General features: G+C 48.2%; 1 protein-coding gene and 1 long non-coding RNA gene across 9 annotated transcripts in view; one reads left to right on the forward strand and one right to left on the reverse strand.

Moving 5' to 3' along the window:
* The window catches only part of COL27A1 (collagen type XXVII alpha 1 chain), a 151,792-nt gene that overhangs the window by 122,697 nt on the left and 2,195 nt on the right, over positions 1-26,900 (reverse strand). For 4 of the 8 annotated variants that reach the window (XM_017745605.1, XM_017745604.1, XM_017745607.1 and 1 more), the window contains exons 1-4: positions 24,983-25,509; positions 16,743-16,813; positions 10,071-11,509; positions 985-1,038 (exon numbers count right to left, since the gene is read on the reverse strand). In XM_017745605.1, coding sequence (XP_017601094.1) covers positions 985-1,038; positions 10,071-11,509; positions 16,743-16,813; positions 24,983-25,038 — 1,620 coding nt within the window. In that variant the 5' untranslated portion in view covers positions 25,039-25,509. Of the gene's footprint in view, positions 1-984; positions 1,039-10,070; positions 11,510-16,742; positions 16,814-24,982; positions 25,510-25,831; positions 25,915-26,420; positions 26,503-26,574; positions 26,885-26,900 lie in introns of those variants that run through there. The other 4 variants (XM_017745603.1, XM_008642274.2, XM_017745602.1 and 1 more) reach the window with 4 other exon arrangements.
* Positions 24,149-26,550, forward strand: LOC108449480. Its single transcript, XR_001865634.1, has 2 exons — positions 24,149-24,520; positions 25,507-26,550. It is a non-coding gene; the product is annotated as an uncharacterized LOC108449480 (long non-coding RNA).

Below are 26,900 nucleotides of genomic sequence, written 5' to 3' on the forward strand. Positions count from 1 at the left end.
CCTCCCAGCTCTCAGCCTCTAGCTTGTTCTTTAAAGACATTACACGGGGTTGAGTTTTAGCCAAGTATGTGTGAGGAAATCTCCCTTTGCTGCCAGGCCAGGATGCTGCCTGGATCATGGATCCAGATATCCCCTTTTTCCAGCCTCAGACACTCACACCTTTGGATTCCCAACCCACACCAGTCCAGTGCTCAGGAAAGGGGCTCCATGGCTGTACCCTGTGGGACAACAGTGTGCTTCCAGGAAAGCTGCACCGTACTAGCAGGAGAACAGTGCCAGCACTTCACCGTATCCAGGTCAGGCACTCTGCCCAGCCCTGGGAGAGTTAGGCCAGCGCGGAAGGCTTTCCTTGCAGCTAGCTGCAGCACTCAGCTCCAGATGTTTCCTCAGCATAGCACTCCATGTTCAAAGATCTGCATCAGAATTTCATTCGGGAAGGAAGAAATTCTGCAAGAGCCATTGCGAATTCCTGAACAGATAAGCCATTCTGCTTTAGAGATTGAAAAGGAGTCAGAGAGTGGGTCTCAGTCTGGGGAACAAAATACCTCATATCTCTGTGTGTTTGAGTCCTTGGTCCTGGACCATGGTCCCACTAATGAAGCACCTTGAACTAAACAATTTGTGAAGCTGGGGAGAGTGAAGGGGAGTACAAAAAGCAGCCAAAGCTAATATTCAGCACTGGGTTTGCAAGAAGGAACAGATACTAGAAACAAAATGAGACAGACAGACCTCATTCTTCTGACAGCCATTTGGAAACATCTGTCCCCAGCCTTTGCTGATGCCAAACCTTAGCTTAAGGAAGCTGCAAATCACCAGTGTGGCCTCCTGAAAACCTCCAACAGGGAATGAGAGAGAAGGAGACCAGATCTCAACAGAGAGGGGCCTGAAGCAATCATTACTCAGCCACAGGAACTACAACAGCCCTTGGAACAACAGGACAGGCAGATTAAAATACAAATGGTTGGAAGTTTTTAAAGCACTTACTCGAGAACCTCTCTTGCCAGGGGGTCCTGGTAAGCCCGGCAGACCTGGTGGGCCCTAGAAGAACAAAAATAGGTATTAGTGATGGTTCTGTAACAGTATGGTGCTCCTGACAGTGCTTCACAGAGACCCATAACACAATCAGTTGGAGAAGACCTGGGGAGAAGGGTCAATTACAGCATCACAGCCAAAATTTCCCTTCAGTTTGTGCTATTACTATAAAGGGATAAAAAGCCACGTACAAAAACATCTGCAGGAGCACATATTTCCATAGAGACAGAGCATCCCCATCTTTCTGCTGCAGCCTGCATTCCCAGGATCACAGCTGTGTCTCATGCTTCCCCTCTCCTGGACCTGTGCTGTATCACAGGGGTAACACAACTGTCTCCCAGCTTTGGATTTTCCTGCTATGTGTTAGCACCTTGGCAAGGGAAGCACATTGTGTGTTCTAATCTGTATCAGCTGGACACGTGCAGCTCTTGGTATTGTAGGTTCTTATATGAGTTACAACATAATCATAACCCCAGCACTTCATATTTTAGAGCAGCAGGATATAAAACATAATAAAATTGGTGTCAACGTTGGAAATTCTTAAATACGGTTCTATAGCAAAGGGAAGGTCGAGTTATACGCATCAGAGTAGTGGGGGCTCTTGGAAGAGGGTAGGAACAAAGTGGAGATATCAGGAGCCCAGCTGTGCACTGATCTGAAACAGGTTAGGAAAAAATACTTAACCAATGAGGTTTGAACTCCTTTGAATTTATTCATCTATTTATTCTTTTTTTTCAATGGGCTGGAGAATTCAGATTTCTAGAGGGCCATCTGCAACTCCTAGTAACTCCTCAGAACTTCTTTTCCCCCAAGCCAAACACGTCTGACAAGAATAACTGCTAATTAAAGCGTCTCCCAGAGGATTTATATTCTGGTAACTTGCTACAAAAGACAGGTTTCCATTGCATTCAGCAGGGAGAGACATCCAGAGCAGCTGACTGAAGGATGTTTGGAAGGCAGCCTGAGCTCTCTGACTACGTGGCAGGTGGGAGAGCAGGTCCCAGGAACAACATTCCACAGGGATGAGGGTGCAGTGCATAGAGCAGGTGCAGGATGAGCCCCATGGCCACATTCTGGCCTTTTTCCCTTCCCACTGGCTCATCCCTGTGGGATCTCCTCCCTGAGCAAAGCCCACTGCCAGGCTGGCCCTGCTGCTCAGAGCTGCTCAGGTTGGTACTACCCCTGAGCAGGAGCAAAAAAGCTCATGATCTCTAGAGTGCAGTTCCCAGGAGTCATCAAGGGCATGATTCAGTAAGAAAAAAAAATTGACCCAGGAGATCCCTACCCTGAATCTCATGTCCAGGAAAAGATTTTGGAAAGAGAAAACTTGCCTGAACCATACAGGTAACCGATGGATAAATACTCCAGTGATATTACCAACCTTCCCACATGTAAACAGCACATTAAGCTTGTACAAACGTGATCTATTTTAAGAGCTAAACTCAGCACAGTAAAAAAAAAATCAGGGAAGGCATAATCAAAGCCCAATGTCCCCTGTGCTATCAATTTATCAGCACAACAAATAAATCATAACTTTTTATCCCTGTAGATAGTTCTAGCGGTAGTAAAGATAACAAGAAAAGGCTTGTTTTAAAAGAGCCTACAGAGCACAGAACAGCTAATACTGCTCACTGAGACACACAGGGATGGACTTCTGTCACCATATGACTCATTGCTGCTGCCCAGCCCTGCCTGCCCTGGAGATGTCCAGTCTCTATAGCCTGGGACACTTCATCTGACCCCTCTGCCAGTTGCTTATTGCTGGCTAACACAGTATTACTGGTCTTTGTATTAACAACCCCCATTGATACAGCTGACCCTCATTTTAGCAATATCCCAGTGTTTTAACCTGTCACTGTGCCAGCTCAGGGCCCCGTGCATAATGCAATTATACAGCTGTGCAAATAGACATGTAATTGTAGGGGTTTTTTAAGCTTCATGTATAATTGTGCTCCAGAATCCCACCTTTTATTAAAAATATCCCCCTGCCCTAGTTGGGATGATAACTATCAGTGCACGAGTCCAGTGCAACTCAGGCAGCAACAGTTTTAATAAAATTTACCAGAGATTAATCCAAGTCCTTAACCTCTCCTCCATCAAAACCCATCCCCATTTACACCCTTAGAAGAAGTAAAAGAGCAGATGCATGGCATTCCCCATGTACCAGAATTGAGGTGACCTTTTCCACCTTCCTGCTAACAGCAGCTGCAATTGTACTTGGCCACTTGAGCAAAAACCTTCTCCAAAAACGTGGGCCACTCAGAACAGACTGAAGCTAAAACAAAAATAAGGAGAGAGTTAATACTGGCACTGGAGTGGGAATATGGAGTTGAGAGAAAGGCTTCTAGCTGGAAAAGCACAGAGCAGTGCACAGTTCAGGAGTCCCTGCCACTTTGCTTTGATTTGGCATCCCTTCAGACTTATTTTTTCCTTTCTTGAAGAGTAAGAGGGATAAAGGTGACTGTGGGATGACTGGCTAAAAGGTGCCAGCCACTACAGTAACTGCAGAAGGTAGGAGTGTGACCACTTATAAATTTGAAGCCAGTCAAGGTGGAAGAGGACTGGGGCAGTGGATGGACACAGGTAGTGGTGAGGAGTGACACACTGTGAGGCCACTTTGTACTTCTCACATTTCTCAGTTCCTTGGTAGCTGGGTTGGATGGGATGTGGACTGTGCCTTCCTAGTGACTTGTTTTGCCTCTGCCTCCGTATCACCCAGCCCCTGTTCTCAGACAAGAGGCTCAAGCTCTCGGACAAGAGCCCCACATCCCACAACTGGCTTTGCCTGGGGAGAGCAAAGCTGAAATACACTCAAGGAAAATGTGCATCCGGAGAGTCAGCCAGAGGAGAATGGGCCTGGATCAGGGCCCAGCTACTTACAAATGATGGATGAAGTCCCACTTCAGGCATAGGGCTCCACAGGGAGAGCAGGAGATGTCTATCAACAAGGTGCCAAGAGCCTGCTTGGGGGTGATGCCTACACAGCCCCTGCCTGCACCAGAGACACCTCCACCCTCACGCCCAACTCAGATCACACCGAGCCTGCGGGGACCTCTCCACTGTAGCCTGGGGAATTTCATCAGGAGCACAAGGAGTGAGTGCTCCAAGGGGCAGGAAGATTTCCTGCTCCTGGCAGTGGGATGAGGATATCAGTGCTCCGGCCCTACCCTCCCATCGCAGGGATCAGCAAAGCTGAGGCCTCCTGTGGTGAGCTACTGCTCCTGGCACTGCAGCTCTTGTCTCTCTGGCTCCTTGCCTGCTCCTTCTGCAAACTGATGGCAGAGAACACACACCCTGTTGTCACACAAAGCAAGATCAGAGATCAAGGAGAAACTCAGCAGCAGCAGATGCTCTCTCTCTTCTCAAGCCAAACAGCTGAGCTGTTAACCAGCCTGAACAGTTCCTGAAGCAGCTCATGGCAGCCACAATAAAGTTTAACCCTTCTCAGTTTCCCACGGTAGCATTAGGAACAACGACCTATCCCACCAAATAATTACAGGATTTATTCTAAGCTGCTGCTGGGAAACTTTCTGGTGCAAAAGGGACTGTTTTTTTATCTTAGCCCTCTGAGCTTCAAATTGCAAATGGAAAATTAAACTAAGTTGTCTAAAAGAGAAATACATCGGACTCCAAGGACAAGGGAAATCTCATCATTTCCTCTTGCTGCTAATTTATACCTCTGTCTCTCCCACACTGTGATCCCCCTCGCACTGCTTCCTCTGGCCACAGCAGTGCTTCAGGGAGCAAGGTGCCCTCTGCACTCCAAACTCAGCGAGGGCAAACCTGCTGCGGAAGGCTTGAATGAAAGCATACTGAGTACAGGAATTGGTGCTGAAAATTGGGAAACGACTCCTGAATCAACTTGGTCAGATAGCAAAGGATTCCTGTAATTGTTTCCCCCAGGGTGAGTACTCAGCCTGGCAGCAAAGAGCTGAAAGTTTCCAGGAAACTATTAAGCTCATATTCCAGTGCACACTGACAGATGGACATACTTTAGGGTCTTCCTAATGTATTTCTGCCCAGACACTAGTGGCACAGTTCTCCTGTGTCCCAGAAAAGTGTGTTTTAGAAGTGCAAAACACTGCTAGGACTGAGGAGAGAGAACGTTCTTCTTTCTCAGGTGCTAGTGCCTGTGGTAAAAGCCAACTTAAAAGGGAGTTCAGAAACCACATCGAAAGCGTCTCCCCACATTACCACCAGGTTCTGAGCAGTGAGTGACATTACCCCTGCAGATAAAGGACCTGAACTGTTTTCTTCCAAGAAGAAATATTCCTACAGGAAAAAAGGCCACTGGCACAAATCTACCCTTTAGCCTGGGAAGCACCAGCAAGGAAGGACTGAGCAGCTACAGGGACAGCACTGGAATTCAAAATTCCCTGCTTAGGAGAAGAGGAGGAGAAAAAAACCCTCATCTTCAACAGCCTGCCAACCCCTCCTCACCTCCCCGTCATTGCCAGGCACTTCATGGCTCTAAGAACTGCCTAAAACAAAGCTAGAATTTCAGGGGGGCGGGGGGGAACTCCCAACACTTTGGTTACTTTCTTCTCCAAGGCAGGCTTATCATATTAAAATTTGGACACGTCTGGGTTTCAACCAGTCTAAAAACAAAAAGTCCTCATAATTTTGGCAGGAGCTGAGCTGCTGGTGGAGAGCCAGCCTTGTAACACGATTTCCGCACTAGGCACAGATGTTGTTCTGGGTCTGTGCAACACCTATCACACAAAGGTCCTTTTCCACAACTGGGATCCTCCCAGAGTAGCAGCACAATACACAACAAAATAGGAGTGTTCCAGCTTGATGAAAGCAACTTTTCTATGAGGACATTTCAGGAACAAGCTCTGCAGGGGGTACTTCAGACACTGGAGCAATCCCAGACCTTGGAATGCAGCCTGAAAGGCTGGGAAGGAATAGAGGGATCACCTACTCTACAACTCACTTTCTATTTTTAAAGATTTATAAAAATACTTGCATATATTTGTACAATCCTAGATCCTTTGCAGCACATTTATCTCAAACACACAATCAACTATCTCTCTTTGAAATTACCTTTATTTTACACAAATAGACCTTTCTGATGCTCGGTCATTTGCCTGCAAGTTTTCCCTTCAGGGATCTTTCCGGTTAAATCACCAAAAAAGTTTGATCCAACTGTGTGAGCAAGGATAAAACTTTTCCCATGCATCATACAAAGCATGCAGTCTCCCTTTTTTTTTTATTATTAATGTGACTCATTCATTAATAGATATTCAAACACACTGTGTGTTCCTTAATTTATCACGAACTGGCAGCTCAAACAGCCTTTTCTGGTGCGAGGAGGACTGGAAACAGGCACTTCATCTATTTTATCGGCGTTTCCAGTCACCTCTCTTCCCTGCCCACTGATTGAATTGGCTGGGATTGCTTCTTTAGGGAAGGAGCTGGGCTCCAAGACAAACTGCTCGTGCGGAGGATGGCAGCTGGAGCAGTCTAGACTGGGGACGCGCTCGGAAACACATGTGCCTCGCAGAGAGGGAGACAGGGAAAGAAAAAAAAACTGGGGGCTTCTGGCCCTGGACATGCAGATGGAACTGAGGGCTGCTAGCCCCCCTGTCCTCTGACTGGATATTCGGGATGTCCTTGAAACACACTCCCTGTTCCTCTTATGTTACTTAGTGCTTCCGCAGCCTCTCAGTGAACTCAGCCTGCTTCTCTGCACATTCAGCATAAGGGGTGGTTTTCTTGCTCTAAAAATAACCCTCAGACTCATCAAGAGTCAATACAGGCTTGTCTGTAGGGATCAAAAAGCTATGGAATTGCAGCTTTATATGGGAGGAGAAAGGTCTCACTTGGGGTACACTGTGCTAGACCCAGTCACGCCAGGGCAAGGGGTTTGCCACAGCTGTACCTGGCAGGTGGTGCTGGTGGGCAGGGGAGAGGCTACAGTAGCCCCTCCAAATCTCCCTGCCAAATCTGCTGCTGGTCTAGACAAGCAGATGACATCCCATCCACTGGAAGATTCAAATATTCATCACACCACAGCCCTAGTTCAAGAGTTTGACATGCTCACAACAGATACTATTTTTCAGTATGCATTTTTCTTTTGGGGGGGTGGTTTTAGGCTACTTCCAGCCATGTGCTGGGGTCATGCTGCAGGGCCTGGAGCTCTGGAGCAAGGCTGGCTGGAGGTGCTTTGGGCAGTGGGGATGATTCAGAGGGACCTTTGCCAGCTGCTGAGTCAGTGCTGTGTTACTGACCTCGTATGATGTCTGGGTGTTCCTTTTGTTGTTTCTCCCCTCCAGAAAAACCAAAGAGCTGAGATCCCAAATGCTTGTGGTTATTAATGGTTCCCAAGAAGTTTTTCTTTTTTAAGAACATATTGCACTCCCTCCTCTAGCTGCTCAGCAAATCCAGCATTCCTGAAGAATTAATGCTCTGCCATGAGTTGCATGTGGAATGCAGTGTCTCCACTTCCTTTTGCACAGCACCCAGGTAGTCCTTCAGGACAGATTAATACATGGACGGCGCTGAATTTTATTCCGAAATAAATCCTTTCAGTCCTTTGCTCCCACTCCTCTAACCATCAAACCTTTCTTCTACTGTTGGATGGGGCCTTTCTGCACCACTAAGATTATTCCATTGGTTGTTTTAGTAGAATTTACAAAGCCACAACTGCAGACACCACAGATCCTGAGTCATCACTGCCTCACACCAGGGCTGCCATTTCCATTCTGACGTTGAGATGATCAGGATGAACAATAGTCCTTTCTCTCTAGGTGGATGGTTCTGTGCCTGCCAGTCTGCCCAGAAATCACAGCCAAGGTGGCCCCGGTCCTTGCTGAACAGGCAGAAGGCAGTTCCCCACCCACACACCTCCCTGCCCAGGGTGACAATCTTCTTGAAGAGACCTTGTATCAGGCAACAACTGGGAAAACTAATTAATCACCTTATCCTTCCCTCTGTGTGCCGGACAGTGGATGACATTTCCAGCCCCCAACCTGCCCTGGCCAGGCCAAGTGCCAGGCTGGCATATCACTGACCTCATCAGAAATGCCTGCCCTGCAGCACAAGGGTAGCACCAGGTAATTGCTCAAGCCCAGAACATTTATCAGCACTTGTTCTGAAACACGCTCATCTGGCCATGGAAGTACTGCATTAATTTCTCAACATGTCATCCCCATTCCGATCTTTTCTCCTCTTCCCCTTCCCACGTCAGAGACATCCAAGGAAGCATGGTACAGAGATCTCCAAGTGAGTCACAGGAGCTATCGAGCATCATGTGGCAGCCAGCTCCAGCCAAGACATAACCTTTCCCTCCCCAAGCAGTTTGTTTCCAGCAGTCAAAGAGAATGAGGCCAGACAGAGCCTCAGAAAGTTCTCCTTTCCCTCAATTCAGGACTCCAGTTGTTCTCAGACAGAATGGAAAAATCCTGCCATCTCTTCCCTCAGCCTTCCACAGCCTGAATCCATTTCTTTGTTATGATTCACAAGCCTGAGAAGGATTTTCCACTCCAGTTCTGTAATAAGCTCTTTACATTGCAGGGGCTTAGAGCTTGGTCACCCTCATGACACTTGAAGAGCAAGAAAGTGGCAGAGGTCAGGATTTTGATGGGCTTGGAGCAGCCACCCAGATTCACCCTTACAGCTAAGTGATGTTTTAAGGGAAATGCACAACTGCTGAATTTCTTCTCTTGGAAATGTGCCTGAAATGACTCTCCACAAAACACAGAAGCCTGCCCAAAGACCAGATTGCTGGAGCTTGTTCTATCTACTCATGGATTTATCAAAACTTCTCCAAGCACCAACCAAGACTCCATCAGGGTTGGGCGCCTGTAGCCCACACTCAACCCCTGCCCAGGCAGCACCTTCACCTCTCCCAGGGGCAGGAACCTGGGAACAAAACACCACCCTGGGTGACTCTATACCCAAAGTACAGGGAGAGAAATCACCACCCAGCTTCGAGATGGGACAGGAGGAAAAACAAACTAAGTTCCCATTGAGGACTTGGGGAGACCAACCATTCCACTTTAGGTGTTACTTGCACCAAGGAGTAGCTCTGTGGAGAAAAGTGCTGGTCATTCCTTATGCCAGCCTCAATATTTCCATTGTAAACACTTCTTTCACTATTTTAAGAAGTCCGCTGTAAAAATTCACTCTAGGCTGGATCTTGGCAACCAAAGGCTCTGTCTGGGAGAAACTTCTTTTACATGCACAACCCCTCTGTCCTATTGACAGTTTGGGCTGGAACACCAAATCCCCCTAAAAGTTGGCCAGTTTAAAGATCATGTTTGCATTCTCAAATCTGAAAAAAAAAAAAAAAAGAACAGCCAGCAGATAATTAGTGGGGCCTGAGTGCTTTTAGCATTACAAAACGTGTGTATGCTTTTACAGTGGCCAAGATATACAACCTGAAATGGGTTATTTTATGTGGAATGCAGTAGTTAAATTTATAAAGGAAACTTTTTGCATGTTTTAAGTGCAGGCTATGAGAAATAAAAAACAGAACTAAACACCCAAGCAAAAATTATACCATAAAAATAGATGAGAGTTTGTTTAAAAAAAATAAATCCTGAAGCCATCTCTGCACTTGCATTTGCTGAAGCAGGGCACTTTTCTGGATCTGTGAGTATCAGATACAAACCAAACTAATAACTAGTGTCAAGAAATAGCTAACTTGAGGCATGTTCTTAAGGCATCTGGGTTTTCTATGGAAGATGACCAGAGATAAACCAGGGGGTGGAAGATAGCCCCAACCCGGCCATTAACACTTTAGCTAGTAATTGAAAGGAAAAGAAAGTGGGATTTCTCTTTTTTTCCCCCCTTTCTTTTTCTAAATCTAACATTAAGCAGCAACTTTAACCACAAATGTTTAATGGCATCCACTGTCACTGAACACTCAGGTTCAAAGTGAGATTTATGCTAAAATCGTGACGATCAGGAATGCAGTGGTGCTTGGCTGCCACACTTGGATAAGCTTCATAGAAACCCTTGGAGGTTGTGGTCTGCCAGCCCTTGAGCTGAGCTGTGACTGGGAATAGCTAACATGAAGAGCCTGAACATACCTGAGGTCCTCTCTCTCCTTTCACTCCTGGATATCCCAGTAAAAATGGAAATGGAGTGGGTCCCAAGGGGTCAAAGATTTGATAGCCATCCATGGCAGCCGGGGTTGTGAGGTTGAAGGCCTGTGCCCTGGCTCTGGAACCAGGCCAGGCAGACCCCAGGTGTGGTTTGGTGTACACCAGAGGGATGATACTGGGATCCACTCTCCTGGTGGGGGACGGCATATGCTTCTTTGGAATGGGCCCACGGCTTGAGTTCTGCAGGGTTTGCTTTAGGGTAACAAGGTGGACGTTGCTCGTTGTGTTATCAGTCACCCTCCTCATTGGCTTTACAGTACTGGGGGCTTCAGGGGGCTCGATGGTTGGCTTTTGGTTGATCTTCTTTTTGGTCTCTTGCTTGGATTCCTTCCTGCTGGCTGTGACCAGGCTCTGGCTTGTTGGTGGGACCCTCTTGGCAGTGGGAAGGGGAGTTTTCTCCCTGGGCGTGCTAGGAGTGGGCCGAGACACCCTGAGGGTCGTCCCCATGCCCCAAGAGAGCGAGCGGGTGGGTACCTGTGATTTGGCACTTGACAGAACAGGTGGGGCCACTGTGATCTTGGTGGCTTTGGTAGTCAGTCTCAGCAGTGACGGTGGGGTTGACAGCAATGTGACGGTTGTTGCACCTGCACCCCTCATCTTGAGGGGTGCAGTGACCCTGCCAAACTCCAAGTTTGGGGCAGCAGTGGTCAGGTTTTTCAGACCCTGCAGAGAGGGCTCCGTAGGCTGTGGGGTACTGGGGGAGGCACTGGGATCCCTGGGCAGGAGGGGGATGAGTGGGGGCAAGTTGGGCCGGTAGGTATCTGCTTGCCTGCACTGTTTTTTCAGGTATTTACAGTAATGATGAGCTGCCTTGGCAGAAGGATAAATATCAAACTGGCAGATGGCTCCTTCAAACTGCACGGAGTGCTGGCTTATCTTCCCAAAGAGGAAAGATCCATGTGGATCCAATGCCTCGTCCTTTTTAAAATGCAAATCCGCATGTACTCTGTGCTTCCCACAAGAAGTAAATAAAGTGACTGTCTGGCCACGAATGTTGATGGCCATATTGTGCCACTGGCCATCGTGGACATTGTAATCAAAATATACAGAGCGCTTGTGGCCCACATACACGATGATCTGCCCAGGCACAAACTGGACCCCTAGCTGCAGTTTTTTCTTTTTGCTCTTGACAGCAAAGAGAAAAGCATTGTTGATGCGGTGGGAGCAGAGGCTCAGCACCAGCAGCAGGTCAGAGCTGGAGCCTGCAGGGAGGAGGGTGCTGAGCGGTGCTTCGACACGTGCTCGCTGAGTGAAGATGACCCCTGATTTGAAAGGAATGACTCCTTGAGGAACTGTACGTGAGGAGGACCATCCACTTGATGGCCTTTTCCCTGACAGGCCCAGTCTTTGAAGAACATCCACATCTGAAAGGGAAGCACAAAGATTATGTGAGGTGCTGGGCAACCCAAGGGCTGAATGGGTGTGGAGGGAGGTCAAACCAATCCATGCATAAAGGCAACAGGATACAGGAAACTCACATATATAATCCCACCCTCTCACATATATATTCAAATAACCAGCATGGAGAACTCCCAGCTCTTCTCGCATCACGTGAGGAGCAAGGGCATGCTCAACATGATTACCAGCAATTGCCAAAATGCGTCAGCTCCATGGTACATCTGGTGAGTTTTCCTGTCCCACCAGGGACCAGCTCAGATGTTCTGGAGGGAACTGAGCTCACTAAAAGGAAATTTCCCACTAGGCACCACTAGTCCACTTCCTGGGATTTAATTCTGAGTACTGACCACATAGCTGGAAAGGAATTTGAACAACAGATTGAGCTGGGATTGCAAAATTTTATATCCCCAGAGGGCAAGTAACAAAACTTCCAAAGGGAGCAAAAGCTTTGTATCTGTCTCTCTTCAAGCTAGCAAGGAGCAGCTTTCAATCTTTGGAAAGTTTAGGGAAGCGAAGGTGCCTCGCAGTGTGAAAGAATTGCACCCAGATTTCAGTGAACTGCTCAAGGTTCTCAACAGCAGTACTTTTTTTCCCAGAAGATCATCTTACAGCATTAAATTATTTTAATAGGCTGGAACCAGACTTGGTTTGTGAAGAGCTCAGAAATTGGTTATGGCAGCCACTGAGTAGTGGAGGTAAGATTAGCCTCCTGTATAATGTCACCTAGGAGCCAGGTGCCTTGTTCAAGACAGGAGGAGAGAGATTGATGCCCAGAGGACTTTTCTCCACCAACTCCAGCAGGAACCTGCAATGGACAGATGAGCAGAATCCCCTCCTGTCTGTCCCCGAGGTCTATCAGAAGCCATTCACAGCTCAGATTAGCAGGCAACAGCAACACAAACTGGGGCCAGCTGGCAGCAACCTCAGCTGAAGTACTTAACTGGAGAAGATGCTGAGGTCTACAGGAGTGAAGGTGCAAAAGTAAATGTGCCCAGACCTGAAAAAGGTCTTATGTTGAGCAGCTAAAGGAGCTCAGCCTGGAGAAAAAGGAGGCTCAGGGGAGAACTTCTCACTCTCTACAACTCCCTGACAGGAGGATGTAGTCAGGTGGGGGTCAGGTTCTGCTCCCAAGTAACAAGCAACAGGATGAGAGGAAATGACCTCAAGTTGTGCTGGGAGTGGGGGGAAGGGGGTGTTAGAATGAAGAGTAGGAAAGGCTTCTTCACCAAAAGGCTTGTAAAGCATTGGAACAAGCTGCCCAGGGAAGTGGTGGAGTCACTATCCATGAAGTACTCAAAAAACATTAGATGTGGCACTGGGGGACATCTAATGGTTTAGTGGTGGGCTTGGCAGTCCTGGGTTAATGGCTGGATTTGATCATTTGTAAGGGTTTTCCAACCCAAATGATCCTATGAAGGTGATCATGATTCCCATGACATTATCACTGTTGACAGTGAGCTAGGATAACTGCACTTCCTTCCCTCTTCCTGCCCAAATGCAATCCCCATTACTTCTGGACCAAACAATGCTCCTGTTCCAGTGTTCTTAGGGGAAGCCAGTCGGGGCTGTACAACCCAAATGCTGATGTTGCAAGGCAAGATTTTAACACTCAGAAAGGTGGTGGTGCCAATCATAGTTAACACCATGGGATTGCAACTTTCCTAGATTAAAAGTAAATCAACAGTTCTCCAAAGAAAAAAAAAAATGAGCTAATTTTCTAAAGGTGCCTTGGTATTCAGCTGCTTTCACCCTTAACTATTAAACGTTCAGCACAGAACACAGTATTTGGAGGACAGGCACTTACAGAGCCCGTTGGTGTTGGCCAGAAGGGCTGTAGACTCAAGCAGTCTGAGACCTGTAATGTTGCTGGCCAGGAAGGGAGGAGAATGATGAGAAAACCTCTGTTCCTTGACTTTGGCAAAAACTTTGGCCATTTTTGCGCGTAAGAACGAGTCAATCAATATTTACTTGGCCTGAGTTTAGCTTTATTCCCACCTTCCTTTTTTAAAGCAGCTTGACTCATTTTCTAGCAGACACTACCCTGGAGAAGGTGCGTCAGATGGAGAAAAGGATGGAAATGTTCCCACTCTGTGCAGAGGGGTAATTTACTGCACAGCATGTTCAAGTGTTAATGACAGTATTTCTCCCATACTCCGAAATCCTTGGTCCCCCACTGCTTTTATTCCATATTGTCCAACAGGACTGTCTCTCAGCCTTCCCCTCTCTTTACTGAACAGAGGAATCATGGCAGTGTCTTCTTTCTGGATAATCTCCAGAGCCTATGAAACAGCAAAGGCCAAAGCCTGGCTTAAGTGAAGTGGGACCCTTGCCACAGACTTCAAAGGCATCAGGATTTATCCCTAAGGAAATAAATTTACCACTTAAGTGAGGAGCTAGACTCCAGCTTCCAATTTCTACATGTATTTTTAGGTTCTCTCTCAGAGACAGACAGGGGTTGTCTCTGCTGGAGATGCTGCACACTCCAGAAGTTATTTATTTGGTAGCTGCTCTGCAAGGACCTAAGGACGTTTCCCTGCTCAGAGGATGCCACTGCTGTTTGCAATCCCAATACAAGTGCCTCGTTAGCAACGGCATCCAGGAGTGCTTAAGGAAAAAAGCACAACCCAAACACTCCTCTCCCTCAAAACCCGCTAAGGTGGAGCCAAACTCTGGATGCCTATGCAAAATCTGATTAAAGAGTCCTCATGCAGGACACGTATGTGGACTTTCCAGCACTAGGTCCAGGCACAGAGCTCAGCACTCCTGTGCACCCAGCCCATCTGCCTCTCCGGCCCATCCAGCTGTCCCGGGCTGCTGGGGCACATCTCCTGGGATATGGGATGTCATCAACTAACGTAAAACACAAGGTAATTCTGACTTCTTGAAGCAGCTCCAAGTTTAGCAGAGGATTTTTTCCCCTTCAAATTTTTTCCTCTGCGGATTTTTCCATCAAAACACATTATTTGAAAAGAGCATTCACATACATCTCCCTGATCCCAGGTGCCTCAAAGCTAGTAACAACATTCCTGTTAGCAACATTTGAGCAACTGGGAAAAACTGTTCTATCAGACTCTGTGCCTGAAGTGAGATACACAGAGATTCTTGAACAACCACATGATCATCTCTGAAAAAGGGGAAAAAATATTTTATTGTTCTCCTTTCCATCTCTTTCTTTCCCTCTCCCTTTCTCCACACAAAAAGCTGTATAAGAGAAAGAAGCCAAAAGACAGGAGAGAAATAACATGCAGCTTTCCCAGATTCCAGCAGCCAAGGTGTGATACCCACAGATAAAACTGTGTTGAGTAAGTGCAGCATTTCCAAAAGTTAGTCAGTGCACAGCAAATGAACTCACCTCACAAATCTTTTGGATTTGTAACACTTATGGAAAGATCATCCTCTGTGTTCCCTGATTTTCCAGTGTACAGGAAGACTTCTAATCCTTAGAGTAACAGCCACAGTGTTTTCAAAAGCCCACAGCATTGGCTTATTTTCATCCTCACACTGACCTATGATCAAATTCTTACTACTTCTGACTCTCATGTTTGAAAATCCTGGGTGATAACACAGCCTCAAGTCACCAATGTTTACATACAGCCTTCACTTCCTTGGAAGGTTTTATTTTCTGGTGCCCAGAAGGAGATCCTCTCTCTCATTGTGTGAAAACCAGGCAAGTTTTTAAAAATTCTTTTATCACAGAGACAGTATCTCAGAGAGGAATTATTGACTACATAACACAGCCTCAACTCACCAATGTTTACATACAGCCTTCACTTCCTTGGAAGGTTTTATTTTCTGGTGCCCAGAAGGAAATCCTCTCTCTCATTGTGTGAAAACCAGGCAAGTTTTTAAAAATTCTTTTATCACAGAGACAGTATCTCAGAGAGGAATTATTGACTACACCAAGGTAAACACAATAAGAGTGAAATTAAAGAGTTTGCTTTAGATTGATGGTAACAAAAGACATGGCACCATCCCATAATTATCACAGGAGTAAAATGATGGATAGAGGTGAATCTAAACAGCATATTATAATCCACTTGAAAAGGGAGATGCCAAGACACAATATTTGTTCTGCCTCTTTACGAGCTGACATAAAACTTGCTCTGAAAACTGCTTGACTAAGTAATTCAGCCAGATGTTCACCTCCTTTGCATGGAGGCAGAATTTGGAAAATATTACATTTTTCAAAATTGCTGATGGCAGGGATCTATTCCCCCCCTGTAAAAAGTGCTCCATGGGCTGGCTGACATCTGAGTGTTGACCAAATTTCTATTTTTCCTTCATGTTTTGGAGACTGAGGGGAGAGCCCTGGAGCCTGCTAGTCCACTTAGTGTTGTCTGCTGACGGCAGGGGAAGCTGTTCACTTCCAGCAAATACCCATGTAAAGCATTCATGTAGGAAAGGTGTTGCTATTTTAAGAGGAGAAGGCTCCTTTACAAACAGATACTGCACAGATGCTCAGCGCCTGCTATCAGCTGTAAAAGATGAATATTTTTTTTGTGCTTTTGTTGACTTTGAAGATTTTTATCTCCTCTTGTAGGGTCATTGATTATTGTACCCCAGCCTAGTCCTGTCCCTGGCACCACCAGGGAGGTGATGCCTGGAGAAGGGGTGTAAGGACAGGGTGAAGGTGTCACTTCTCTATAGAATATTCCCTTACAGCACAGGGATTGAACCAGATATAGCCATTCTATTATCAACCAACCCTGTGGGATTTTCCTCCCTTAAATTTGCTTTTACCTTTAGAACTCACATAATTTCTATATGCATAACATCCCCCATGCTGGCAGGGGCATGCCTGGGGTGCACCAAAGTCAAGGAAATATCTGTCTGCCAGAGGCACTTAATTCCATAAAGCACCAGTCTCAAGGGGCACTTTCTAAAAGCAGTTCAGTCCTGGCAAGTGCAAGTAGATGCCAGTGACATTTTAGACACAAAGTGCTTCATTTGCACCAGTTCCATGAGACTCTGAAAATTCTGTGGGGCATGTAATCACCTGTAGAAAACCTGGTTCTTTTGCCAGCCTTAACTGCACCATCTATATCGTCCATACTGCAATGGTCAGCAACAAATGCATCTAACTGTGCACTGGGCTCAGACATTGTTAAGTTATAATCCTACACTGGTACCAAAGCACTTGGCTTTTACTTTTGTTGAAAGAGGAGAGAAGGGGAAAAAAAAAAAAAAAGTGTCACTTACCTTCAGAATTTCCCTGTGTGAATCCCAGGAACCAGGTAAAACACAATATAGTCCAGAAAAAGCAGAATCCCCTAAAATTGGAAGAGAAGAAAAAAAATAATGAGTTTCTACAATAGTAGTAACAAAACCAATTCCACTGTTAAAGGTCTTCTCCTTGATCCCAAGTCTAGCCAAGGCAGTGACAGTGTCAGCATGACTCCAGGAAGTAGACTTAGGCTGAGACCTTATTTGTCTGCTTTAAAGTCATCTAAAGCCCACTGAACTTAGTAGAAAGGCTTCCCAATGGTATTAGGAACCTTGAACCAGGACCAGCCCAGTGTTTTGAGAGGCAGGGTCATCACTGCTGAGTCATCAGTGCCTTTGCTACTGCTGCTCTTTGGCACTCACCCCACCTAGAAATGCAAGAGGACGGAGAAATCATTCAAAGCTGGGAGACCGAAAGCCCTGCCAGGAGTACACGTGCAGGGCTGTGGGGACATGGGTAGGAAATGGGCTGACACACAGTGCCCTGTCACCTCAGCAAACAAATCCTGAGTCCTAATGCTTTACTGCTTAACAATATCCTAAACATGCAATGGATCTACTATATGGATCTACTTCTCATTTTACACCCAGATGCAAAGATGGGGGCAGCTTCTAACCACTCAGCACCCTGTGCTGAGCCACTGAGGACCTTCCCACAGGCCTGGTATGGCAGGAAAGGTTATAAAGTGGGAGATCCACAGACTTCCAACCCTGCCTTAGACCCTTTCATGCCTGAGAGGGAATTTGACAAACCTCTCCATTAGCTCAGCTTTAAGCCTTCAAGTGCCATTGAAAACAGCAGCTCAGGGGAAAAAAAACTTGTACCAGAAAGGCAGCTAAAGCCCTCCTTTTCCCCCATCTGCCTCCTTGGTTTGTAGCCAACTAACAAACATGGGAAAGTCCTTGGTTAGGCTCACTTAAAGTTGTCAGTGGAAGATTGAATTCCCTCATCTTCTAGAGAGGATATTTAACAGCTTCATCAGCAGAGACTGCTGGAGGAACAGGCAGAAATGTAAACTACAGAAAGTCCTCAGCCAGGAGACAGCAGTGTGGGATATCCACAGGTTGTTCGCCACTTCAGCCCAGTCAGTGTGAACACCGGGCTGTGCAAAGCCACACCAAAGTGCAGCTTGCTCATTTCTCACAATCTGACACACAAATCATATATCAAACAGGGTTAGAGACCACTCTTCTCCTGCCATCAAGCCTCAGCTTTAGCCCAAGAAAGCATCCTCTGAGACGATGTATTACACTGGGCCAATCCTCACTTGTGCAGGAGACCCTTTCCCACAGCTAAAATGAAGCCACAGTGATTTACATCAGTGGGGAAACCTGGCCCTGAATGTAAAAATCCATCCAAGGAATCCAGCTATTAGCTAATATTTTAAGGCTTGAAGGGATAAAATACTGGAGCAGTCCCACATCAACTGGGAAACAAGTGAGCTGAAGCAATCCATGTCCTCCTTTACTGTTTCCATCACCCTGACACTGGTCTGCACATTTCAGGAGCTCTGGGACTGCTTTAGTTTATGAAAGAACAGGCGGGAATAGCCCAATCCTGGTGTTCTTTCGTCATGTCCTACAAATAGCCATATCCTAACCAGGAAACCCTCACCATGCTCCAGAGATCTCCAGCTGGGGAGCCTTGATTCTTTTCTGACAACTTCATCCCTTGAGACACAACTGTCAGGCTGAAGACACTGCCAAGTCCAAGGAGAGCTGCTGTCCCAGTACCTTCAGGGAGCGGAGGAAGGGAAGCAGAATAGGATGATTCTTCATGGCCACCTCTGCAGTAATTTTTTCTGCATGAGAGAGGCTACAATCCACAAGACAACCCGAATTTCTGTGCTCACCTCCAACAGAGTTTTAAGATGTGGATGCAATTCCATGTGTGCATGGAGCAAAGACCTGACTGGGTATCACCAGCTGGGCTCGACTGCCTGATGAGAGCACAGGAAGACAGGGAAGGGGGTCACCAGCAGCAGTCCCAAGCATTAAGAACCTGTGGTCTGGTGAGGATCAGATTTGTACAACCACTGCTGCTCACAACACACTGAACTGAAGTCCACTTTTGGTTTTTTTGAGGGGTGCCTTCACAAACCAAACTCCCTGTTGATTGACACAATGAGGAGAATAAGTCTTGGGGGAAAATCCAGCACGTAATTTCATTCCAGTGACACTCACAGGCTATAAAGGAGACGAATGCACAGTGCGGGATCCAGCTGGCCCCAGCCCTGCTCCTGGACCCCTCTCACAGCCAACACCATCAGAGCTGAGAGCAGGGCCGGGTGCCAAAACACTGAAGAAAAACACTTTGGCAAAATTTACCAACTTAATGGAAAAAGCAAAAGCAGCTTCCAAATGGCAGCCGTGTGAGTGATGGGGCTGTTAATTATCCCAGGGTTTTTAATGCAGGCTCTTTTTCCCTTACAGCTCAGCAGTGACAGAGCTGCATAAGCAGCTTGAGCAGCAAGAGTAAAGAAGATTTTTCTCCTTATGTAGAGCTATCAAACCCACCTTGCCTTTTTCTCAGCTTCTTCTCATGAGCAGTGACTTCCACTGAGATTCTATCAAGAGGTACCACTAAAGGCGTTTATTTCTTTTATTCACAGGGTCTACAAATACCACAACGAGGATCCTGGTCTTGTTCAGCCTGGAGAAGAGAATGCTCAAGAGAGGACTGAGAGCAACTTCCAGTGCCTAAAGGGGCTCCAAGAGATGGAGAGGGACTTTGGACAAGGGCATGGAGGAACAGGGCGAAGAGGAAGGCTTTAAACTGAAGGTGGGCAGATTTAGAACCAATACTATGAAGAAATTCTTCCCTGTGAGGATGGTGAGGCCCAGGCACAGCTTGCCCAGAGAAGCTGTGGCTGCCCCATCACTGCAAGCATCCAAGGCCAGGCTGGACAGGGCTTGGAGCAACCTGGTTTAGTGGAAGGTGTCTCTGCCCATGGCAGGGGGTAGAATGAGATGAACTTTTAAGGTCCCTTCCAACCCAAACCACTGCTGCAGTCACTGAGTGTAGAGGTGCCCCATAGCACACATGATGTAAGCTCACATGAGTGAAAAGTTTTCCAGTGCAGACACAAACTCTCTTTACAGCAAACTGAAGTTACTGACTACAGCTTAATTTTACTTCCCTACTTTTGGCAAACTCCTGGGGATCAGTCCACGGGAACTGACCAGTGCCAGAAGTCCAAGGTAAAGTACAACTGAGAGGGACAGAGAAGCACAAACACCCTTATTATTCCCTTCTAAACAGACAAATGCTGGAAGAAAGCCCTACGCTGAATTAAGGACAACAGTAACACAACAGCCTTCAGGGTAAACTTGGTCACAAATTATCCTCCAAAAAGTGCCAATTTGACAAAGCTGAGGCAACCTGTAAAATAATTGTGATCAGCTAATTCCCCACTATTTCTGGAATTGGTTTGGAACAATTTCAGCTTTTTTTAATTAAAAGGTTTGCCCTGCCTTAAAATAAGAAGTCCAAATGATTTTGACATCTTGTTTGCTTAGATGATGGGTTGAAGCTAAAGGAAATGTTTCAAGGGCCCACAGCAGCATTTACCTTTTTATTTTGCTTTCTCCCTCATTTACAGTGGGGAAATGGCTTTGAAATTGCAAACATTACTGCAAGGTGGAAAAACAATTCCCCACCACTTTTCTCCATTCAGGTGTACTTTTTTCCTGTTCAAAAGACCACAAAGCCAGCTGGAGGCTGAAAACTGCTTTTCAAGAAAAGCAAATCTGCATTTCTAGCCGTAGATCAGACAGTGTATCTTAAAAAGGAGAAAATGCATGTGTGGCTTAAGATCTTTTGCACATGAGTGGAGGTGGTATTTTATAAGACTCCCAAGCAAGTTTTGACAGACAACAGGAAGCAAATCACAACCTATAAACTGAGGCTTTAAATTGTACCGTGCATCAATTCCATCCCAGCTTTTTCGGGTAGAAATCTTATTTTGTACCAATAACATCCTTTGTGGAGCTTCTGGAAACGATGGTATTTCTCCACTCCCCCTCAGTTTCTGGCAAGAGCAATGGAAACACACAGCTATGTAGATGTCTCCTTACTGACCCTGCTCAGTCCTTTGCTGGACCTCTCCTGCAGTATAAACGACATACTGACTTACACCTCCAGGCAAAGATTTTGTACACAAGCGCTGCTGCAAACCCCAGCATGATAAGGGCAGAATTTCTGAAACAACCGAAATACTATTAGTTTTTAATCCCCATTCAGCATCTACATTTCTAAGGGAAAGTATTGAGCACACAAACAGATATGACCCATATAAATCCATTCTTAAGGTCATTTAAAAATACTAAGAAAACAGAGTGACCAAGAAAATGTCCATATTAAGTAAGGAAGAATGAAATCCCTATTCCTGGAAGTGTTCAAGGCCAGGTTAGGTGGGGCTTAGATCAAGCTGGTCTAATGGAAGGTGTCCCTGCCCATGGCAGGAGAGTTGCATCCATAAAGGTCCCATATTTGCTCATCTGGCACCTATAGCTCCTCTTAGGACTTCTCCAGGAGGGCCATCCTGACCTGCAGTGCACAGAAGGTGGGGATGAAGCACCAGCATGGCCAGGGTGACCTCCTGCAGACACGTCACACCTTGTCCTCTCAGGGGTTTGTGCTGGCATCTGCAGACAGAGGGCTGAAGGGTTCCAAACCACTGGTCCTTGTCCTCCTAACTGGAACTAGAGCCTGTGTATCCATTGCACAAAGCTGTCCCAGAACTGAGCTCCTACTGGTGACAACCTGCTTCCTCATCTGAGAGATGCCAGACAGATATGACTCAAACACCCTCCCAGACAGCTCCCAGCAGCTCTCCACAGCAGGGGATCTTTCCTGGGAACCCATTCCTCAGCCTCCTCTTCGCTCCCCATCCCTGTCTGGGATATTGACTTTGCTGCTGTATGAAGTGACAACACTCCTCAGTGCTGGCCCTGGCTCTTGTGTTCTCCAATAACTGGAGCCCTTGACAAACAGAAGTGCTAAGCGTGATCTGTCATCTAACTCCTTTTTTGTCCTTCCAACAAATGCCTTTGCATTCCTTCATTTTGTGAATGGGGTTTGGCAGGGCCATGTAGAATTCCCATTTGCACTTCAGTAAGCGTCCATCATTTCCACTTAAGCCCTCAACGAATTGGCAAAGAAAGGGAAGGGGAAAAAACCCCCACAAACTCTGTGTCGCCGGGCAGAGATTTCCAACAAGAGTCTCACCACAAACCTGGGCAACCTTCAGTCAGTAACAGAGTCTCCATGAACAGAGATATTAAGCAGGGCAGATCCTAACCCCTCAACCCATTGCAGAAAGAGGATGAAGCTGGAGCTTTATTTTAATAAAGGACACGCTTGGAGACACACATTGAAATAGCAGGAGAGGGTGAACCTGGACACTGGACCTGGGCTGTGATGCTGTCTATCCCTCCTGGGACACATCTCCAGACGCAATTTCCTCCTTTCTAACCCCAAGCCCCCAGCACACACATCATTTGCCACTCTGTTGCTGAATTTGTCCAGCAGTGCAATAATCTGTCCCCAAACCACCTCCCCAGCTTGCAAGCAATCCTCTTTTCCTCTTAAAAAGGATCCATGCCTTCCCTCCAGCCCTTTTAGGCCTTCCCAGGGGCTGACCCATCTTAATGGTGACATGTGGATGCTGTAGTACCATGTGTAGTACCATTTCTCATCCAGCACAGATGGGCCAGGTAGCCTCAGAGCAGCATTGTGCCAACACCCCAGGGCTGTGATAGCAGGCTGTCACCCATCAGAGGCCTCCAGGAGCATTGAGGCTCCTCCATGGGCAACATGTGGCACTGGGGCTGGAATGCACCAAAGCAGCACAACCACAGTGGAACAGCCCCAGTGCTATGGTCTGGACATGTGCTGGATGTGTGGTGGAATGCATACCCTCCCCTTTGTTTTGGGGAGCCTGTGGTCACCAAAAATGCATCAGCAGAAATGACCAAGAGGGGCACATTAACCTTGAAGAGCCTGTAAAACTTTGTGTTCTTCTGGTTTTACAAACTTTGGCAGCTCAAGTCTTCAAGCATACTCTGCAACTGCTGCTCCTTCCCTGGGGAGCCAGCCCTCCCATCACTCCCACCCGCAAGTCTCCTGTACATCCAGCAGCTCCCCAACCACCAGCCCTACTCCAGAAGATGCTGCAGGAGTGCTGGTACAGGAGAGACCCCATTGCCACAGAGGAATGCACCGGATCATTCCCATCACGAGCTGTCTTCAGGCAGCACAGCCCTCACCCACCCCAAGAGTGGCCTGGTGAGCCCAGGCACACACCAGCTCCGGGCTCAGAGCACCCTCTCCAAGACCAGCAGCCTCAATGGGACCATCGAGCTGTGGGGATGGTGGGATGCACAGTGCTCTGCCAAGCAAATCAAAACCTAGCACCAAAAAGCCCTCTGGGAGATGATGCAAAGGGCAACATGCGACCTCTGCTGAGGAGGGATCGGAGCAGCACATGGGAGGGAGACAGGCCGGGGAAGAGCCTGGAACAAAAGGCTCTCGGTTCCGAGGCACCAGGACAGACCAAAGCCAGATTTCCCATGGCACTGCAAGGCTCAAAGCCTGTGCAGCCGTGCTGTGATAGCCTGGGACACCCTGCCGCAGAACCAGACACGGATCTCCGGCGGGCCAGAAGCCACGCTGCCTTCTCCTGGGTCCCTCCTTCCTAAACCTGTCCTCACACGGGTCCGATTTGTCCTCAAGCAGGATCTAGGACCTGAGCGGGATCTCCCTGTCCTCATCTGTAGCGTGATCACGGCCAACTCCTCCACCAGGCCGAGCAGCTGGTGCTCTGTGAGTGGCTGGCTGTGCCTCATGCCAAGTGTCTCTCCAGCACCGGAGTCCGTCCCCTTGCTGTGACACGCTGCTCCTGCTCTTTCAAAGGAACCTTTATCTGTCTGTTCCCATTCGGACTTCTCCCTTTCTGACGCTAGCCACCCTTGCACGGTCCCAGGTGGTTCTCCCAGACCATGTCCAGCACTAGAAAGGTGTAACTGGGAGATGCTGCAGTTACCAGCATCTCCAGACATGCAGCAGCCACATCTACGCAAAGAAACCCCCAAACAAACAAAAACCCCACACCGCAATAACCCTAAAGCACTGAGATTCGGTCCTTGTGAGTATATAAACACGCAGAAAACTTGTCAACGAGAGCAGCTGCAGCCCCTGGGAAGGGGTCTGGGCTCTCTGTGTGACTCCACACACAGACTGAGCTTCCAAAGGGAACAGCACATTCATCCACCTCCCGGCTCTAGAAAAGGGGCGGAAACAGGATGACCCCGGTGGTGGAGGGGGGCTGCCCCCAAATCCCCGAGCCCCGTTCCCCCTCTTTCCCCCATCGCCCAGTCCAGCCGAGCAGGGGGATCCTGTACACAACTTTTTCAAACTGCCAAGCAGAAGAATCCCAGCCCTTCCAAGGGAGTGTCGGTAAATCATCAGTACATCCGACAACGCAGCCAGCGGGATTAACCCTTTGTGGGTCCCCAGGAAAATAATAACAACAACAACAACGCATTTAACAATGCAAATAGTAAAAGTTGGTCCCAGCTGTGGGAGAAGGGGGACGGGCAGGGTGTGTGCCGGGATCTTTTTCATACACACGGATGGAGAGGAAGCAGCATTTTGTGTGTGCCGAGCACATGAAGAGCTGCCACCGCGCACCTCCGCCGTGCCTCAACCCTCCGGGCTCTCCCACCTCCCGCAGCACCTCGGCCAGACCCAGGTACCCGTGTCCCCGAGGGACAGGGCGAGGAGCAGAAGCCCCCTGCTCCCAGGAGGGACTGGAACCGGGCAGGGTGAGGGGTGCGAGGGACAGCGGATCGCCCGTTCTACATCTGCGTGGGGGCTACACCGGCGCCCACCTCCCGGAGCAGCTCCTGGAGCTGGGACACCCTTTCCTGGTGCATGGGGGGAGAAGGGGGGGAGGCTCCTCCTGGCCGTCCCGGCGCCGATCCCCCGCTCCCGCTCCCCGCAGCCCTATTTCTCCCTCTCCCGCTCCACAGCGTGGCCTCCCTGCTCCCAGCCCATGCTCCTCTCCAGACCAGGAGTTTTCACATCATCCCCTGGCAGAGGAATGTCTTCCCCCACCCCGTTCCCAAATCCCGGGATCTCGCGGCTCCCCGGCACCCCCAGCCCGCCCGGGATGCCCTTCCCCAGCGCCGGGAGAAGCGGAGTTTGTACTCACCCCCTGCCTGCTGCTGTAGCTCTGAGTCTGGAGACCGGCTCTGATTCCGGCTCCATCACGTTTAGTGCATTGTCTCTTTCGGGCAATTTTTGCAGCAATCCATCAGAAATCGGGGGACAAGCCGGTTTGTGGGTACATCCTTTCCAGGAGCTCGGCTCTCTGCCTCGCTAAGGGGCTCAGCTGTGTCACAGACACCCCTGGCCCGGACGGCTCACTCCTTCCTCCTTCTCTTCTGGGTCCTTTTGCTTACACAGATCTTTTAATCCCATTTAACTCCCTCTCGGCAGACTGCAATTACCTTGGAAAAAGAAGAGAGAACACAAAGTACACTCTAGGAAGCCAGGCTGGCCCATGGTCGCTGGATTTCTTGCCTCTCTTTTTTTTCCTCTCCTTATAAATAGTGCAATTTCTGTGATTTCTGATTTCCAAAGTCCTTGATTTCAAGTGTTTTTTCTTAGCTGTTACTTTTTTGTTGTTGGTTGGTTGGTTGGTGGTTGTAATTATTATTTTTATTTGCAATGCAGATGTGCCTCCCACCCCCCAAGGATCTCTCCTCTGGACTTAGAGAGAAGAGGAAAAGGCAGATTTTGAAAAATGAAAATTATTTAAGGATGTCCTTACTGCCTCTCTCTGCTGCCCTCCTCTGTAATAGCGAAGCATTTACGAGAAATAATACAAAATAAATAAATAATTGGGGGGAAAAAAAAGAAAAAAAAAAAAAAAAAGAAACTCTTTCGGCCAGAAGAGCTGCGGGGAAAGAATTGAAGACCCTGTCCAGGCTCCAAGGAGGGAAGCACAGGCCCTTCTTTGGGGAGGCTGATGACGGAAATTGTAGCCCCCTGCACTCACCTGTCCAGGGCCATGAGCCCCAAACCGGCCTCGAGCCACCTTATAGAGTACCTGACACGGCTTTTCCCTTGGGATCAGCGCTTGGTGCAGGCAGTTGGGAGCCTGTGGATGGGACTAAGGCTTGGAGGAGAAAAGCCCCCCATGCCCCTGTTCCCCTCCTTGCCCTGCTCTGCTTCCCTGTGGAATCTCCAGAGCCCCTCTCCTCCCAGCACCAAGGGGTGGAATCTGCATCCGGAGGACAGGGAGAGGGGAATGAGTTTTCCTACGCAAGACCCATCAGAACAAGTTGGATTCCAAGTCTGCTTCGCCAGCTCTGTCAGGAGAGGGAACTTCCACATGCGGATAAAACCTTCATCCCTGTTTTCCACTCCTCTTCCAAAGCCCCACCCAGCCAACCGTGCGCCCCCCAGGGCGACCGGCAGGTCCCTCTTGTCCACAGCAGGACACAGCAAATCCCTCAGCTCCATGAGATTCCCTCAGGCAGGTGAGGGCAGCTCATCGCTCCGAGCCGTCCCACCTCCTCCGTGCACCCCTGGGTGGCCCTGCCCTGCTCCCTCCCCCTCTCAGCACCTCTGCCTTGGGCACTTACTCTGCAGCGAGGCGAGAGGCTGTGCAGCATCTCCCCGCAGCCCCATGGCCGTGGGCATTCATTTGTCCCAGCAGCTTACGGCAATTGCTACGTCTTAAAAAATAATAAAAAAGCAATTAAAAAAAAAAAAGGAAAAAAGAAAACTCAGACAAACCCCAAAGCCCCTTTCTCCTTCCTTCCCCTTCAAGGTGTCTCCTGCGCCGGGAGCCCGGGAGAGGCGGCCGGGGTGAGGGGCCCGGAACCAGCCGGGGTTTTCTGGGTTCCCCCCAAATTCAGCAGATAATCCTTCCCCGGGCTAGCGCGGGCACGTCCCCCTCGGGCCGTCGCTCCACTCGTGGGTCACGGATGCTGCAGGGATCCAGGAGAGAAGGGCGTTGGGAGCGGGCACTGGGAGGGACATGGATGAGAAAGAGGTGGTAGTTCTAAGGCTGCACTTCTCCTTTTAAATAGCTGCAGCCCGGGGACTCCGGGCTGGCGGGG

The sequence above is a fragment of the Corvus brachyrhynchos genome, unplaced genomic scaffold (genome assembly GCF_000691975.1).
Source record: "Corvus brachyrhynchos isolate BGI_N302 unplaced genomic scaffold, ASM69197v1 scaffold59, whole genome shotgun sequence".
NCBI classification, from domain to species: domain Eukaryota; kingdom Metazoa; phylum Chordata; class Aves; order Passeriformes; family Corvidae; genus Corvus; species Corvus brachyrhynchos.